The following is an 18,462-nucleotide window of genomic DNA, read 5'->3' on the forward strand; positions in this document are numbered from 1 at the left end:
GTGAGCTGGGTACAGTGAGTTGGTTACAGTGAGTTGGGTACAGTGAGCTGGGTACAGTGAGCTGGGTACAGTGAGCTGGTTACAGTGAGTTGGGTACAGTGAGCTGGGTACAGTGAGCTGGGTACAGTGAGCTGGGTACAGTGAGCTGGGTACAGTGAGTTGGGTACAGTGAGCTGGGTACAGTGAGCTGGTTACAGTGAGCTGGGTACAGTGAGCTGGGTACAGTGAGCTGGGTACAGTGAGCTGGGTACAGTGAGCTGGGTTCAGTGAGCTGGTTACAGTGAGCTGGGTACAGTGAGCTGGGTACAGTGAGCTGGTTACAGTGAGCTGGTTACAGTGAGCTGGGTACAGTGAGCTGGGTACAGTGAGCTGAGCAGTGGTACAGTGAGCTGGGTACAGTGAGCTGGGTACAGTGAGTTGGGTACAGTGAGCTGGGTACAGTGAGCTGGGTACAGTGAGCTGGGTACAGTGAGCTGGGTACAGTGAGCTGGGTACAGTGAGTTGGGTACAGTGAGCTGGGTACAGTGAGCTGGGTACAGTGAGCTGGTTACAGTGAGCTGGGTACAGTGAGCTGGGTACAGTGAGCTGGGTACAGTGAGCTGGGTACAGTGAGCTGGGTACAGTGAGCTGGGTACAGTGAGCTGGGTACAGTGAGCTGGGTACAGTGAGCTGGGTACAGTGAGCTGGGTACAGTGAGCTGGGTACAGTGAGCTGGGTACAGTGAGCTGGGCACAGTGAGCTGGGTACAGTGAGCTGGGTACAGTGAGCTGGGTACGGGTCAGGACAACTTATCTGTGAAAAACAAATAACACAAATTATTCAAGATAGACTGAAAAGCATTTAAACATTTTCATCAATCTTCAAAATATATCTTTATATTCCCCTCCAGAACATAGAAGGAATAGAACAGAATGTCTCACCATATTAGTTAAGGTGGTAAATCTTTTCTCTTTTGACGAACACATCGAGAATATGTCAAGGGCGGCTTTGTCCATCTTTGTAACATTGCAAAAATTCTGAAAAGTTCTGTCTAAAAAATGTCGCAGAAAAAAGTATCCATGCTTTCGTCACTTCTAGATTAGAATACTGCAATGCTCTATTTTCCGGCTACCCGGATAAAGCACTAAATAAACTTCAGTTTGTGCTTAATACGGCTGCTAGAATATGGACTAGAACACCATTATTATGATCATATTACTCCAGTGCTAGCCTCTCTACACTGGCTTCCTGTTAAGGCTAGGGCTGATCTCAAGGTTTTATTTCTAACCTACAAAGCATTACGTGGGCTTGCTCCTACCTTTCTCTCTGATTTGGTCCCCCCGTACATACCTACACGTACGCTACGGTCACAAGACGCAGGCCTCCTAATTGTCCCTAGAATTACAAAGCAAACAGCTCTTAATGGAACGGTCTGCCTATTCATGTGAGAAACACAGACTCGGTCTCGACCTTTAAGTCTTTACAGAAGACTCATCTCTTCAGTGGGTCCTATGATTGAGTGTAGTCTGGCCCAGGGATGTGAAGGTGAACAGAAGGACACTGGAGCGACGAAACGCCCTTGCTGTCACTGCATGGCCGGTTCCCCTCTCTCTCTCCACTGGGATTCTCTTTCATGCCGTCCCTAGGAGGGGTGTGTTACATCGTTGCCAGGCTTTTTTTCACTAAAACTCGACTTGAATGGGGTGAGTCACTGATGTGCTCTTCTTCTTCTTCTTCTCTTCTTCCTGTCTGGTCTTGCGCCCCCCTCGGGCTCGACCTCTGAATGGGTTGAGTCACTGATGTGCTCTTCCTGTCTGGTCTTGCGCCCCCCCCCCCTCGGGCTCGACCTCTGAATGGGTTGAGTCACTGATGTGCTCTTCCTGTCTGGTCTTGCGCCCCCCCCCCTCGGGCTCGACCTCTGAATGCTCGGCTATGAAAAGCGTTTGTCATTTGTCATTAGGTGTCTAGTGATATTGGTGTCTAGTTGTCTAGTGATATTGGTGTCTATCTGTAGGCTAGTTGTCTAGTGATATTGGTGTCTAGTGATATTGGTGTCTAGTGATTTTGGTGTCTAGTGATATTGGTGTCTAGCTGTAGACTAGTTGTCTAGTGATATTGGTGTCTAGCTGTAGGCTAGTTGTCTAGTGTGTAGCTCAGTTGGTAGAGCATGGCGCTTGTAACGCCAGGGTAGTGGGTTCGATTCCCGGGACCACCCATACGTAGAATGTATGCACACATGACTGTAAGTCGCTTTGGATAAAAGCGTCTGCTAAATGGCATATATTATTATTATTATTATTAGTGATATTGGTGTCTAGCTGTAGGCTAGTTGTCTAGTGATATTGGTGTCTAGTGATATTGGTGTCTAGTGATTTTGGTGTCTAGTGATATTGGTGTCTAGTGATATTGGTGTCTAGTGATATTGGTGTCAAGCTGTAGTCTAGTTGTCTAGTGATATTGGTGTCTAGCTGTAGGCTAGTTGTCGAGTGATATTGGTGTCTAGCTGTTGTCTAGTGATATTGGTATCTAGCTGTAGGCTAGTTGTCTAGTGATATTGGTGTCTAGCTGTAGGCTAGTTGTCTAGTGATATTGGTGTCTAGCTGTAGGCTAGTTGTCTAGTGATATTGGTGTCTAGTTGTCTAGTGATATTGGTGTCTAGTGATATTGGTGTCTAGCTGTAGGCTAGTTGTCTAGTGATATTGGTGTCTAGTGATGTTGGTGTCTAGCTGTCTAGTGATATTGGTGTCTAGTTGTCTAGTGATATTGGTGTCTAGTTGTCTAGTGATATTGGTGTCTAGCTGTCTAGTGATATTGGTGTCTAGTTGTCTAGTGATATTGGTGTCTAGTTGTCTAGTGATATTGGTGTCTAGTGATATTGGTGTCTAGCTGTCTAGTGATATTGGTGTCTAGTTGTCCTTCTGTAGCTCAGTTGGTAGAGCATGGCGCTTGTAACGCCAGGGTAGTGGGTTCGATTCCCGGGACCACCCATACGTAGAATGTATGCAGACTTGACTGTAAGTCGCTTTGGATAAAAGCGTCTGCTAAATGGCATATATTATTATTGGTGTCTAGTGATGTTGGTGTCTAGTTGTCTAGTGATATTGGTGTCTAGTGATATTGGTGTCTAGCTGTGGACTAGCTGTCAAGTGATATTGGTGTCCAGCTGTGGACTAGTTGTCTAGTGATATTGGTGTTTAGTGATTTTGGTGTCTAGTGATATTGGTGTCTAGTGATATTGGTGTCTAGCTGTAGACTAGTTGTCAAGTGATATTGTCGACCATCATCAGTTGATCCAGGAAATAAAAAATCTAATATCGATAGAAGATAATAAAGTTAAATAAATGCTCTGGTACTTCAGGCTATGAATGGTACGGTGAACACCAATACCCACAATGCCCCTGGAAACCAATACGCCTCTAAACAGCTGACTGACAAAATCAAACAATTAATAAATAGAATGAATTGGAATAAAGGCTTCTTTTTGTTTTAATCAAGGGCGCATGACAAACAACTGGCGAAAATGCGGAAGTGGTGGAAAGGAACATCTATGCGTTTTGAAGGCGCTCAGCTGAGACCGAAATGTTGCACTATTGAGTGGACAGTGCTGTCACGTCATAATAAATGGTTTAAACCATAACACAGATGTGGAGGGGTGTTCGTTTCATTTGGAAGTTTTTCTTGTAATATTTTATCACTGTAAAACATATTTACCACTCCATTTTAAACAAATAAGAGACTGGTTAAATTAGCATTATTTAAGGAGGGCTAACGGGGAGCGGAGCGGAGCCCCCCCCCCCTCCTGGCTCCCATGTAATTCGCATCGTCCATTGATCGCCTCCGTGGATCGATTTATACTTTTCTGACCTGTCCCAAAAGCATTTGGCTTAGTTTGACGCGCATACAGTTAGGCACTTTTAAGTTAAGGCTTACGCACTAATGCCAAATAGCCTAACATAATGAAATGAAAAAACATCAATGTAGCCTATAGATCGATATACATTGCACAAGAATGAGACAGTTATGGATTGTTACGGTATTATTTGATCTTCATTTACCGCCCGACCGCTCGCCTCACACCCGCCCTTCAACCAAACAATATTTAATGACCCGCCTTCTCCGCGGTTTGGACTGAGGGTTATGAGTCAACATGCGCATCACTAGTGTGTGTGAGAGTATTTGTGTGTGTTTTGCGTGTGTATCACTTGAGCAAAAACTTATTTCCTCTCTCTCCTCATCCCTCCCCTTCCCTCTCAGTTCTCTCCTCTTGTCCCTCCTCTCTCTCTCTCCTCTTCTCTCTCCTCTTGTATCTCCTCTCTATCCTCTCTCTCAATTTCAATTCAATTCAAGGGCTGTATTGTCATGGGAAACATGTGTTAACATTGCCAAAGCAAGTGAGGTAGACAACATACAAAGTGAATATATAAAGTGAAAAACAACAAAAATTAACAGTAAACATTACACATACAACAGTTTCAAAACAGTAAAGACATTACAAATGTCATATTATATATATATATATACACATACATATATACACAATGTACAAATAATTAAAGGACACAAGATAAAATAAATAAGCATAAATATGGGTTGTATTTACAATGGTGTTTGTTCTTCACTGGTTGCCCTTTTCTCGTGGCAACAGGTCACAAATCTTGCTGCTGTGATGGCACACTGTGGAATTTCACCCAGTAGGTATGGGAGTTTTTCAAAATTGGATATGTTTTCGAATTCTTTGTGGATCTGTGTGATCTGGGGAAATATGTCTCTCTAATATGGTCATACATTGGGCAGGAGGTTAGGAAGTGCAGCTCAGTTTCCACCTCATTTTGTGGGCAGTGAGCACATAGCCTGTCTTCTCTTGAGAGCCATGTCTGCCTACGGCGGCCTTTCTCTCATCTCTCTCTCTCTCTCTCTCTCTTCTCTTCTCTTCTCTCTCCTCTCTCTTCTCTTCTCTTCTCTATCCTCTCTCTCTCTCTCTCATCTCTCTCTTATCTCGCCCACCCTCGCTCCCTCCCGCCCAGTGTAAGGGCGTCCCTGGTTGGTTTCCATGGCTTGCCTTGCCGTAAAGTGAGGGAAAATGTCTGATTCCTGTCAGTGTTTCTATTCTTGATCCCGAACCAGGCGTTGTTCCGATATATCGCAAGAAGCATGGCTATTACAACCTTATACCTAGTTAAACACCACGCTGGGATGTGCTATTCTTCATCCAAGGGACTTTAACACGGGTAAGATGTAAAATATAGCCTAGTCTACAATGTAGTAAATCCGACGTAATAACGTTAGTGAGTATTCGGGTTGCTAGCTAACTTTATCTCACCAGGTACGTCCACTAAAAGCAGATGTGTAGATAAATTGTTGCTATTATTTTCCGACAAAGAATTTCATTCATTTTTTACGTTTTAACGTTCTAACGTTCTTAGAACGTTGCCGATGTTGAAACAAAGTTGCGCCCTCGACGATCCAATGTTGTTGCCAGTTGCCACCCCGTCGATGTGTGTTGCTAGTTGGTACAAATTCCCTTGATGATGATGATGATGATGACTCAGTCACAGACAAGACACTGTAACATCTTCCTCACTCTAGCCTTTAGTTAGATGTTACCTGGCCTGTTCCACAATGTAATCTGGCCCAATCAAATCAAAATCAAATCAAATGTATTTATAAAGCCCTTCTTACATCAGCTGATATCTCAAAGTGCTGTACAGAAACCCAGCCTAAAACCCCCAAACAGCAAGCAATGCAGGTGTAGAAGCACAGTGGCTCGGAAAAACTCCATAGAAAGGCCAGAACCTAGGAAGAAACCTAGAGAGGAACCAGGCTATGAGGGGTGGCCAGTCCTCTTCTGGCTGTGCATGGTGGAGATTAGAAACCTAGAGAGGAACCAGGCTATGAGGGGTGGCCAGTCCTCTTCTGGCTGTGCCGGGTGGAGATTAGAAACCTAGAGAGGAACCAGGCTATGGGGGTGGCCAGTCCTCTTCTGGCTGTGCCGGGTGGAGATTAGAAACCTAGAGAGGAACCAGGCTATGAGGGGTGGCCAGTCCTCTTCTGGCTGTGCCTGGTGGAGATTAGAAACCTAGAGAGGAACCAGGCTATGAGGGGTGGCCAGTCCTCTTCTGGCTGTGCCGGGTGGAGATTAGAAACCTAGAGAGGAACCAGGCTATGAGGGGTGGCCAGTCCTCTTCTGGCTGTGCCGGGTGGAGATTAGAAACCTAGAGAGGAACCAGGCTATGAGGGGTGGCCAGTCCTCTTCTGGCTGTGCCGGGTGGAGATTAGAAACCTAGAGAGGAACCAGGCTATGAGGGGTGGCCAGTCCTCTTCTGGCTGTGCCAGGTGGAGATTCTAACCTCTCCTGGGCCAGTCATTGGCCCAGGAGAATGAGCTGACAGCCTATGTCTGTAGAGTTTAAACTATGTACAATACAAGACAGTCATCATACATGATATAGGCAGTGGAAGTCACCATCACAACGACCCTGTCTGTCTGTCTGTCTGTCTGTCTGTCTGTCTGTCTGTCTGTCTGTCTGTCTGTCTGTCTGTCTGTCTGTCTGTCTGTCTGTCTGTCTAGTCTAACTAACCCAGTCTGTCTGTCTGTCTGTCTGTCTGTGTGTCTAGTCTAACTAACCCAGTCTGTCTGTGTGTGTGTCTATAGGCCGAGTCTAAACTAACCCAGTCTGTGTGTCTAGTCTAAACTAACCCAGTCTGTCTGTGTGTCTAGTCTAAACTAACCCAGTCTGTCTGTGTGTCTCCTGTCCCCAGGTGCCTCCCTATCAGAGCCATGTCACTGGGCAGCAGGGGAAGCAGTAGCAGCAGCGGAGGTAGAGGTGTCAACCTCCCAGTGGAGGTGTGGCGTGTGGTCCTGGCCTACCTCCCCCTCCCAGAGCTGGGCCGTTGCAGCCTGGTGTGCAGGGCCTGGAGAGAGCTGATCCTCTCCCTGGATAACACCCGTTGGAGACAGCTCTGCCTGGGCCTGCCCGAGTGTCCTCGACACCCCAACTGGCCCAGGTACTGAAGTGGAGATGGACGTTCTCTGAACTACGAAAGGTCCTCGTTGACATTCTCTAACCCCGTGTGTCTCTCTGTCTGTCCCCCCCCCCCCAGCCGACCCCACCTGGAGCCCTCATCCTGGAGAGAAGCCCTGAGACAGCACGCCATCGCCAGTCGTACCTGGTCCCGCCACGCCCACCCTGAGCTCCAGCCCTCCGCCTGCCTTCACCTGTTCCGCCGGAGGAAGGAGAGGAGGGTGTGGCAGGTGGGGTCGGGGCTGGAGCTGGAGACGCTGAGGGGGGCGTTGGGGGTCGCTGGGTCGTACGACCGGGTGGTACTGCACCCGGGGTGTATGAGGAGCAGGCAGAGTTGGTGCTGAAGGTGATACCTGTTAGTATCTGTTAATGCCTGTTAGTACCTGTTAGTATCTGTTAATACCTGTTAGTATCTGTTAGTATCTGTTAGTACTGTTAGTATCTGTTAGTACCTGTTAGTATCTGTTAATACCTGTTAGTATCTGTTAGTATCTGTTAATGCCTGTTAGTACCTGTTAGTATCTGTTAATATCTGTTAATATCTGTCAATATCTGTTAGTATCTGTTAGTATCTGTTAATATCTGTTAATATCTGTTAGTATCTGTTAATATATTAGTACCTTAATGCCTGTTAGTACCTGTTAATATCTGTTAGTATCTGTTAATATATTAGTATGTTAATGCCTGTTAGTACCTGTACCTGTTAGTATCTGTTAATACCTGTTAGTACCTGTTAGTATCTGTTAATGCCTGTTAGTATCTGTTAGTATCTATCAATATCTGTTAGTATCTGTTAATATCTGTTAGTATCTGTTAATATCTGTTAATATATTAGTACCTTAATGCCTGTTAGTATCTGTTAGTATCTGTTAATATCTGTTAATATATTAGTACGTTAATGCCTGTTAGTATCTGTTAGTATCTGTTAATGCCTGTTAGTATCTGTTAGTACCTGTTAGTATCGGTTAATGCCTGTTAGTACCTGTTAGTATCTGTTAATGCCTGTTAGTATCTGTTAATATCTGTTAGTATCTGTTAATATCTGTTAATATATTAGTACCTTAATGCCTGTTAGTATCTGTTAATGCCTGTTAGTATCTGTTAGTACCTGTTAGTATCTGTTAATGCCTGTTAGTATCTATCAATATCTGTTAGTATCTGTTAATATCTGTTAGTATCTGTTAATATCTGTTAATATATTAGTACCTTAATGCCTGTTAGTATCTGTTAGTATCTGTTAATGCCTGTTAGTATCTGTTAGTACCTGTTAGTATCTGTTAATGCCTGTTAGTATCTGTTAGTATCTATCAATATCTGTTAGTATCTGTTAATATCTGTTAGTATCTGTTAATATCTGTTAATATATTAGTACCTTAATGCCTGTTAGTATCTGTTAGTGTCTGTTAGTATCTGTTAATATATTAGTACATTAATATCTGTTAGTATCTGTTAATATATTAGTATCTTAATGTCTGTTAATATCTGTTAATATCTGTTAATATCTGTTAGTATCTGTTAATATCTGTTAGTATCTGTTAGTATCTGTTAGTATCTGTTAGTATCTGTTAATATCTGTTAGTATCTGTTAATATCTGTTAATGCCCATTAGTATATGTTAGTATCTGTTAATGCCTGTTAGTACCTGTTAGTATCTGTTAATATCTGTTAATATCTGTTGGTATCTGTTAATATCTGTTAATATCTGTTAATACATTAGTATCTTAATATCTGTTAGTATCTGTTAATATCTGTTAATATGTTAATATATTAGTATCTTAATATCTGTTCATATTTGTTAGTATCTGTTAATATATTAGTACCTTAATGTCTGTTAGTATCTGTTAATATATTAGTACCTTAATGCCTGTTAGTATCTGTTAATATCTGTTAGTATCTGTTAATATCTGTTAGTATCTGTTAATATCTGTTAGTATCTGTTAATATATTAGTACCTTAATGCCTTTTAGTATCTGTTAATATCTGTTAGTATCTGTTAATATCTGTTAATATATGTTAATATCTGTTACTATCTGTTAATATCTGTTAGTATCTGTTAATATCTGTTAATGTCTGTTAGTATCTGTTAGTATCTGTTAATATATTAGTACCTTAATGTCTGTTAGTATCTGTTAGTATCTGTTAATATATTAGTACCTTAATGCCTGTTAGTATCTGTTAATATCTGTTAGTATCTGTTAGTATCTGTTAGTGTCTGTTAATATCTGTTAGTATCTGTTAATATCTGTTAGTATATGTTACTATCTGTTAATATCTGTTAATATATTAGTGTCTGTTAATATCTTTTAGTATCATGTATTGTAATAAGATCTGCAATTTGATAGATGAAAATATTGACCTTTGACCCTGCCAGGTGCCTGTGGAGGTGGTGGGGTTAGGGAGGCTGGGGGACGTGGCTCTCCTGGTCAGTCTGGAGCAGCAGTGTCCCACAGCCAGGCTGTCCAACCTGGTCTTCATGCCTGCATGGTTCTCCTCCGTTGTATACAAGGTACATCCAATCAGATCACATTGTATACAAGGTACATCCAATCAGATCACATTTAGATCTCCCTCCTCCCTACCCTCCCTCTCCCTATACAAGGTACATCCAATCAGATCACATTTCGATCTCCCTCCTCCCTACCCTCCCTCTCCCTATACAAGGTACATCCAATCAGATCACATTTCGATCTCCCTCCTCCCTACCCTCCCTCCCCCTATACAAGGTACATCCAATCAGATCACATTTAGATCTCCTCCTCCCTACCCTCCCTCTCCCAATACAAGGTACGTCCAATCAGATCACATTTAGATCTCCCTCCTCCCTACCCTCCCTCTCCCTATACAAGGTACATCCAATCAGATCACATTTAGAAAACCCTTTTACAACAGAATATGTGACAGTCCCTCTCCCTCCTCCTGCCTTCTACCTCCTCCCTCCTCCTCCTGCCCTCTACCTCCTCCCTCTCCCTATACAAGGCACATCCAATCAGATCACATTGAGATCTCCCCCTCCCTACCCTCCCTCTCCCTATACAAGGTACATCCAATCAGATCACATTTAGAAAACCCTTTTTACAACAGAACAGAATGTGACAGTCCCTCTCCCTCCTCCTGCCTTCTACCTCCTCCCTCCTCCTCCTGCCCTCTACCTCCTCCTGCCCTCTACCTCCTCCCTCCCACTCCTACCCTCTACCTCCTCCCTCCTCCTCCTGCCCTCTACCACCTCCCTGCCCTCTACCTCCTCCTGCCCTCTACCTCCTCCCCCCCTCCTGCCCTCTACCTCCCTCCCTACCCCCTACCTCCTGCCCTCTCCCTCCTCCTTCCTCCTCCTGCCCTCTACCTCCTCCCTCTACCTCCTCCTTCATCCTCCTGCCCTCTACCTCCTCCTTCCTCCTCCTGCCCTCTACCTCCTCCCTCTACCTCCTCCTTCATCCTCCTGCCCTCTACCTCCTCCTTCATCCTCCTGCCCTCTACCTCCTCCTTCACCCTCCTGCCCTCTACCTCCTCCCTTTCTCTCCTACCTCCTCTCCCTCCTCCTCCACCTCCTACCCTCTACATCCTCCCTCCTCCTCTTACCCTCCTCCCTCCTGCCCTCCACCTCCTGCCCTCCTACCCCTACCCTCTACATCCTCCTGCCCTCCACCTCCTGCCCTCTCACATCCTCCTACCCTCTCCCTCCTACCCTCCTCCCTCCTCCCCCCTCCTGCCCTCTACCTCCTCCCTACCCCCTACCTCCTGCCCTCTCCCTCCTCCTTCCTCCTCCTGCCCTCTACCTCCTCCCTCTACCTCCTCCTTCATCCTCCTGCCCTCTACCTCCTCCTTCCTCCTCCTGCCCTCTCACCTCCTCCCTCTACCTCCTCCTTCATCCTCCTGCCCTCTACCTCCTCCTTCACCCTCCTGCCCTCTACCTCCTCCCTTTCTCTCCTACCCTCTACTCCCTCCTCCCTCCACCTCCTACCCTCTACATCCTCCCTCCTCCTCTTACCCTCTACTCCCTCCTGCCCTCCACTTCCTGCCCTCCTACTCCTACCCTCTACATCCTCCTGCCCTCCACCTCCTGCCCTCTACATCCTCCTACCCTCTCCCTCCTACCCTCTACTCCCTCCTGCCCTCCACCTCCTGCCCTCTACATCCTCCTGCCCTCTATCTCCTCCCTCTCCCTCCTACCCTCTACCTCCTCCCTCCTCCTCCTGCCCTCTACATCCTCCTGCCCTCCACCTCCTGCCCTCTACATCCTCCTGCCCTCTATCTCCTCCTTCTCCCTCCTACCCTCTACCTCCTCCCTCCTCCTCCTGCCCTCTACATCCTCCTGCCCTCTACCTCCTCCCTCTCCCTCCCACCCTCTACCTCCTCCCTCCTCCTCCTACCCTCTACCTCCCCCTCCCCCTCCTGCCCTCTACATCCTCCTGCCCTCTCCCTCCTACCCTCTACCTCCTCCTACCCTCTACCTCCTCCCTCTCCCTCCTGCCCTCTACCTCCTCCCTCCTCCTCCCACCCTCTACTCCCTCCACCTCCTACCCTCTACTCCCTCCGGCCCTCCACCTCCTGCCCTCTACATCCTCCTGCCCTCTCCCCTCTCCCTCCACCAGACGTCGTCAGGTCATGTCCAGTTGGACAACTGTAATTTCGAGGGAGCTCAGCTGCAGATCCGAGGGCCAGGAACCTGCCACGCCCGCTTCTGTTCATTCTCACAGGGAAGCTCCACCCACTTCCTGGGCGTGGCCCTCAGCCTGTTGGATAGCTGTGATTTCTCAGGAAGTGATTCGGCGTCCGTGACGGTTGATGGCGCTCCAGTGATGGAGCGGAACTGGGCCTGTAAACACTTGGCCTCTCTGGGCCGAATCACCACATCCTGGACCTCGCCTGGGAGCGGTAGCCCAGCTGGGGACACCTTGGACGGGCATTCAGGAGCCACACAGCCCCCTGGGGCTACCATCACCCTGGAGGACTGGAGCAAAGGAGAAACGGAGAGCAGGAGGAGAGGAGGAGGAGGAGGAGGGGAGGAAGGAGTGTGTCAGGATACTGTGATTGAGGACGGCTGGAGCGACAGCGCTCCTAGTGACGAGGAAGAGGAAGAGGAGGGAAAAGGAGAGGAAGGTTCAGGACAAGGCAATAACAGTGTAAACTACAGACTGGCCCACAGTCACCACGGCCTCTCTCATCTCCTCAGACCCAACCAGGACGTCTCCCCCGACTTCCCCTCGCTGACCCCTGAAGTGAGAACCCTGACCGAGGAGCTCCAACGCGACCCCGGGGCCCAGGCGTTGATCGAGACGGTGCAGGGGTGCGTGCTGAGGCGCTGCCTGTTTCGGGACGGCAAGGGCGGTGTGCACGTGTGTAACCACGGAAACGCCAGGTTGGAAGGAAACGTGTTCCGGGGGCTGACCTATGCCGTGCGCTGCATCCAGAACGCCACGGTAACCAGATAGGGCTGCCGATCTGATATGATGGGTTGGTTGATTGGTTGATGGGTTGATTGATGGGTTGGTTGATTGGTTGATGGGTTGATTGATGGGTTGGTTGATTGGTTGATGGGTTGATTGATGGGTTGGTTGATTGGTTGATGGGTTGATTGATGGGTTGGTTGATTGATTGATGGGTTGATGGATTGGATGGTTGGTTGATTGGTGGGTTGGTTTGTTGATGGGTTGGTTGGTTGATGGGTTTGTTGATGGGTTGGTTGATGGGTTGGTTGGTTGATGGGTTTGTTGATGGGTTGGTTTGTTGATGGGTTGATTGATGGGTTGGTTTGTTGATGGGTTGATTGGTTGGTTGGTTGGTTGGTTGATGGGTTGGTTGGTTGATGGGTTTGTTGATGGGTTGGTTGGTTGATGGGTTTGTTGATGGGTTGGTTGGTTGATGGGTTGGTTGATTGATTGATGGGTTTGTTGATGGGTTGGTTTGTTGATGGGTTGGTTGATGGGTTGGTTGATGGGTTGGTTTGTTGATGGGTTGGTTGATTGATGGGTTTGTTGATGGGTTGGTTGATGGGTTGGTTGATGGGTTGGTTGATTGATGGGTTGGTTGATGGGTTGGTTGATGGGTTGGTTGATTGATGGGTTGGTTGGTTGATGGGTTGGTTGGTTGATGGGTTGGTTTGTTGATGGGTTGGTTTGTTGATGGGTTGGTTGATTGATGGGTTGATTGATTGATGGGTTGGTTGATGGGTTGGTTTGTTGATGGGTTGGTTTGTTGATGGGTTGGTTTGTTGATGGGTTGGTTGATGGGTTGGTTGATGGGTTGGTTTGTTGATGGGTTGGTTTGTTGATGGGTTTGTTGATGGGTTGGTTGATGGGTTGGTTGATGGGTTGGTTGGTTGATGGGTTGGTTGGTTGATGGGTTTGTTGGTTGATGGGTTGGTTGGTTGATGGGTTTGTTGGTTGATGGGTTGGTTGGTTGATGGGTTGGTTGATGGGTTGGTTGATTGATTGATGGGTTTGTTGATGGGTTGGTTTGTTGATGGGTTGGTTGATGGGTTTGTTGATGGGTTGGTTGATTGATGGGTTGGTTTGTTGATGGGTTGGTTGGTTGATGGGTTGGTTTGTTGATGGGTTGGTTGATGGGTTGGTTGATGGGTTGGTTGATGGGTTGGTTGGTTGATGGGTTTGTTGATGGGTTGGTTGGTTGGTTGATGGGTTGGTTGGTTGATGGGTTGGTTGATGGGTTGTTTTGTTGATGGGTTGGTGGGTTGATGGGTTGGTTGGTTGATGGGTTGGTTGGTTGATGGGTTGGTTGGTTGATGGGTTGGTTGGTTGATGGGTTTGTTGATGGGTTGGTTGGTTGATGGGTTGGTTTGTTGATGGGTTGGTTTGTTGATGGGTTGGTTGGTTGATGGGTTGGTTGGTTGATGGGTTGGTTTGTTGATGGGTTGGTTGGTTGATGGGTTGGTTTGTTGATGGGTTGGTGGGTTGATGGGTTGATTGATGGGTTGGTTTGTTGATGGGTTGGTTGGTTGATGGGTTGGTTGGTTGATGGGTTGGTTGGTGGGTTGATTGATGGGTTGGTTGGTTGATGGGTTGGTTGGTTGATGGGTTGGTTTGTTGATGGGTTGGTTGGTTGATGGGTTGGTTGGTTGATGGGTTGGTTGGTTGATGGGTTGGTTTGTTGATGGGTTGGTTGGTTGATGGGTTGGTTGGTTGATGGGTTGGTTGGTTGATGGGTTGGTTGGTTGATGGGTTGGTTGGTTGATGGGTTGGTTTGTTGATGGGTTGGTTGATGGGTTGGTTGGTTGATGGGTTGGTTGGTTGATGGGTTGGTTGATGGGTTGGTTGGTTGATGGGTTGGTTGTTGATGGGTTGGTTGGTTGATGGGTTGGTTGGTTGATGGGTTGGTTGGTTGATGGGGGTTGGTTTGGTTGATGGGTTGGTTGGTTGATGGGTTGGTTGGTTGATGGGTTGGTTGATGGGTTGGTTGGTTGATGGGTTGGTTGATGGGTTGGTTGGTTGATGGGTTGGTTGGTTGATGGGTTGGTTGGTTGATGGGTTGGTTTGTTGATGGGTTGGTTGGTTGATGGGTTGGTTGGTTGATGGGTTGGTTGGTTGGTGGGTTGGTTGGTTGGTGGGTTGGTTGGTTGGTTGATGGGTTGGTTGGTTGGTTGGTGGGTTGGTTGATGGGTTGGTTGGTTGGTGGGTGGGTTGGTTGGTGGGTTGGTTGATGGGTTGGTTGATGGGTTGGTTGATGGGTTGGTTGATGGGTTGGTTGGTTGATGGGTTGGTTGATGGGTTGGTTGGTTGATGGGTTGGTTGGTTGATGGGTTGGTTGGTTGGTTGATGGGTTGGTTGGTTGATGGGTTGGTTGATGGGTTGGTTGATGGGTTGGTTTGTTGATGGGTTGGTTGATGGGTTTGTTGATGGGTTGGTTGGTTGATGGGTTGGTTGGTTGATGGGTTTGTTGGTTGATGGGTTGGTTGGTTGATGGGTTGGTTGGTTGATGGGTTGGTTGATGGGTTGGTTGGTTGATGGGTTTGTTGATGGGTTGGTTTGTTGATGGGTTGGTTGGTTGATGGGTTGGTTGGTTGGTTGATGGGTTGGTTGATGGGTTTGTTGGTTGATGGGTTGGTTGGTTGATGGGTTGGTTTGTTGATGGGTTGGTTGATGGGTTGGTTGATGGGTTGGTTGGTTGATGGGTTGGTTTGTTGATGGGTTGATGGGTTGGTTGGTTGATGGGTTGGTTGGTTGATGGGTTGGTTGGTTGATGGGTTGGTTGGTTGATGGGTTGGTTGATGGGTTGGTTGGTTGATGGGTTGGTTTGTTGATGGGTTGGTTGGTTGATGGGTTGGTTGGTTGATGGGTTGGTTTGTTGATGGGTTGGTTGGTTGATGGGTTGGTTGATGGGTTGGTTGGTTGATGGGTTGGTTGGTTGATGGGTTGGTTGGTTGATGGGTTGGTTGGTTGATGGGTTGGTTGATGGGTTGGTTGGTTGATGGGTTGGTTGGTTGATGGGTTGGTTTGTTGATGGGTTGGTTGGTTGATGGGTTGGTTGGTTGATGGGTTGGTTGATGGGTTGGTTGATGGGTTGGTTGGTTGATGGGTTGGTTTGTTGATGGGTTGGTTGGTTGATGGGTTGGTTTGTTGATGGGTTGGTTGGTTGATGGGTTGGTTGATGGGTTGGTTGGTTGATGGGTTGGTTGATGGGTTGGTTTGGGTTGGTTGATGGGTTGGTTGGTTGATGGGTTGGTTGATGGGTTGGTTGGTTGATGGGTTGGTTGGTTGATGGGTTGGTTGGTTGATGGGTTGGTTTGTTGATGGGTTGGTTGATTGATGGGTTGGTTTGTTGATGGGTTGGTTGGTTGATGGGTTGGTTGATGGGTTGGTTGGTTGATGGGTTGGTTGATGGGTTGGTTGATGGGTTGGTTGGTTGATGGGTTGGTTGATGGGTTGGTTGATGGGTTGGTTGATGGGTTGGTTGGTTGATGGGTTGGTTGATGGGTTGGTTGGTTGATGGGTTGGTTGATGGGTTGGTTGATGGGTTGGTGGGTTGATGGGTTGGTTGATGGGTTGGTTGATGGGTTGGTGGGTTGGTTGGTTGATGGGTTGGTTGGTTGATGGGTTGGTTGGTTGATGGGTTGGTTGGTTGATGGGTTGGTTGGTTGATGTATTGGTTGGTTGATGGGTTGGTTGATGGGTTGGTTGGTTGATGGGTTGGTTGGTTGATGGGTTGGTTGATGGGTTGGTTGGTTGATGGGTTGGTTGGTTGATGGGTTGGTTGGTTGGTTGATGGGTTGGTTGGTTGATGGGTTGGTTGATGGGTTGGTTGATGGGTTGGTTGATGGGTTGGTTTGTTGATGGGTTGGTTGATGGGTTTGTTGATGGGTTGGTTGGTTGATGGGTTGGTTGGTTGGTGGGTTTGTTGGTTGATGGGTTGGTTGGTTGATGGGTTGGTTGGTTGATGGGTTGGTTGGTTGATGGGTTGGTTGATGGGTTGGTTGGTTGATGGGTTTGTTGATGGGTTGGTTTGTTGATGGGTTGGTTGGTTGATGGGTTGGTTGGTTGATGGGTTGGTTGATGGGTTTGTTGGTTGATGGGTTGGTTGGTTGATGGGTTGGTTTGTTGATGGGTTGGTTGATGGGTTGGTTGGTTGATGGGTTGGTTTGTTGATGGGTTGGTTGGTTGATGGGTTGGTTGGTTGATGGGTTGGTTGGTTGATGGGTTGGTTGGTTGATGGGTTGGTTGATGGGTTGGTTGGTGGGTTGGTTGGTTGATGGGTTGGTTTGTTGATGGGTTGGTTGGTTGATGGGTTGGTTGGTTGATGGGTTGGTTTGTTGATGGGTTGGTTGGTTGATGGGTTGGTTGATGGGTTGGTTGGTTGATGGGTTGGTTGGTTGATGGGTTGGTTGGTTGATGGGTTGGTTGGTTGATGGGTTGGTTGATGGGTTGGTTGGTTGATGGGTTGGTTGGTTGATGGGTTGGTTGGTTGGTGGGTTGGTTGGTTGGTGGGTTGGTTGGTTGATGGGTTGGTTGATGGGTTGGTTGATGGGTTGGTTGATGGGTTGGTTGGTTGATGGGTTGGTTTGTTGATGGGTTGGTTGGTTGATGGGTTGGTTGGTTGATGGGTTGGTTGGTTGATGGGTTGGTTGATGGGTTGGTTGGTTGATGGGTTGGTTGATGGGTTGGTTGATGGGTTGGTTGGTTGATGGGTTGGTTGATGGGTTGGTTGGTTGATGGGTTGGTTGGTTGATGGGTTGGTTGGTTGATGGGTTGGTTTGTTGATGGGTTGGTTGATTGATGGGTTGGTTTGTTGATGGGTTGGTTGGTTGATGGGTTGGTTGATGGGTTGGTTGGTTGATGGGTTGGTTGATGGGTTGGTTGATGGGTTGGTTGGTTGATGGGTTGGTTGATGGGTTGGTTGATGGGTTGGTTGATGGGTTGGTTGGTTGATGGGTTGGTTGATGGGTTGGTTGGTTGATGGGTTGGTTGATGGGTTGGTTGGTTGATGGGTTGGTTGATGGGTTGGTTGATGGGTTGGTGGGTTGATGGGTTGGTTGGTTGATGGGTTGGTTGGTTGATGGGTTGGTTGGTTGATGGGTTGGTTGGTTGGTGGGTTGGTTGGTTGATGGATTGGTTGGTTGGTGGGTTGGTTGATGGGTTGGTTGGTTGATGGGTTGGTTGGTTGATGGGTTGGTTGATGGGTTGGTTGATGGGTTGGTTGGTTGGTGGGTTGGTTGATGGGTTGGTTGATGGGTTGGTTGATGGGTTGGTGGGTTGATGGGTTGGTTGGTTGATGGGTTGGTTGGTTGATGGGTTGGTTGGTTGATGGGTTGGTTGGTTGGTTGATGGGTTGGTTGGTTGGGTTGGTTGGTTGATGGGTTGGTTTGGTTGATGGGTTGGTTGGTTGATGGGTTGGTTGGTTGATGGGTTGGTTGGTTGATGTATTGGTTGGTTGGTTGGTTGATGGGTTGGTTGGTTGGTTGATGGGTTGGTTGGTTGATGGGTTGGTTGGTTGATGGGTTGGTTGGTTGATGGGTTGGTTGGTTGATGTATTGGTTGGTTGGTTGGTTGATGGGTTGGTTGGTTGGTTGATGGGTTGGTTGGTTGATGGGTTGGTTGGTTGATGGGTTGGTTGGTTGGTTGATGGGTTGGTTGGTTGATGGGTTGGTTGGTTGATGGGTTGGTTGGTTGATGGGTTGGTTGGTTGATGGGTTGGTTGGTTGATGGGTTGGTCGGTTGATGTATATATCCTCCCTTAACTGAATGTGTTTTAGATAGTAATGTACACTACCGGCCAAAAGGTTTAGACCCCATAGTCATTCCAGGGGTTTTCTACATTGTAGAATAATAGTGAAGACATCAACACTATGAAATAACACATATGGAATCATGTTGTAACCAAAAAAAAGTGTTAAACAAATCAAAATATATTTTATATTTGAGATTCTTCAAATAGCCACCCTTTGCCTTGATGACAGCTTTGCACACTCTTGGCAATGTGTATCTCATTGGTGTGTGTATTTTGCGTGTGTGTGT

At 47.2% G+C, this 18,462-nt stretch overlaps 1 protein-coding gene across 1 annotated transcript in view; it reads left to right on the forward strand.

The window, feature by feature from the left end:
* The first annotated feature begins 4,996 nt into the window (after window positions 1-4,996).
* The window catches only part of LOC127918084 (F-box only protein 10-like), a 53,837-nt gene continuing 40,371 nt past the window's right edge, over window positions 4,997-18,462 (forward strand). Inside the window, 6 exon segments of the mRNA XM_052501274.1 lie at window positions 4,997-5,207; window positions 6,738-6,983; window positions 7,080-7,312; window positions 7,315-7,346; window positions 9,372-9,506; window positions 11,590-12,417. Of these exon segments, the coding sequence (XP_052357234.1) occupies window positions 6,757-6,983; window positions 7,080-7,312; window positions 7,315-7,346; window positions 9,372-9,506; window positions 11,590-12,417 (1,455 nt within the window). The 5' untranslated portion in view covers window positions 4,997-5,207; window positions 6,738-6,756.

Source organism: Oncorhynchus keta, unplaced genomic scaffold (genome assembly GCF_023373465.1).
Source record: "Oncorhynchus keta strain PuntledgeMale-10-30-2019 unplaced genomic scaffold, Oket_V2 Un_contig_13107_pilon_pilon, whole genome shotgun sequence".
NCBI lineage: Eukaryota > Metazoa > Chordata > Actinopteri > Salmoniformes > Salmonidae > Oncorhynchus > Oncorhynchus keta.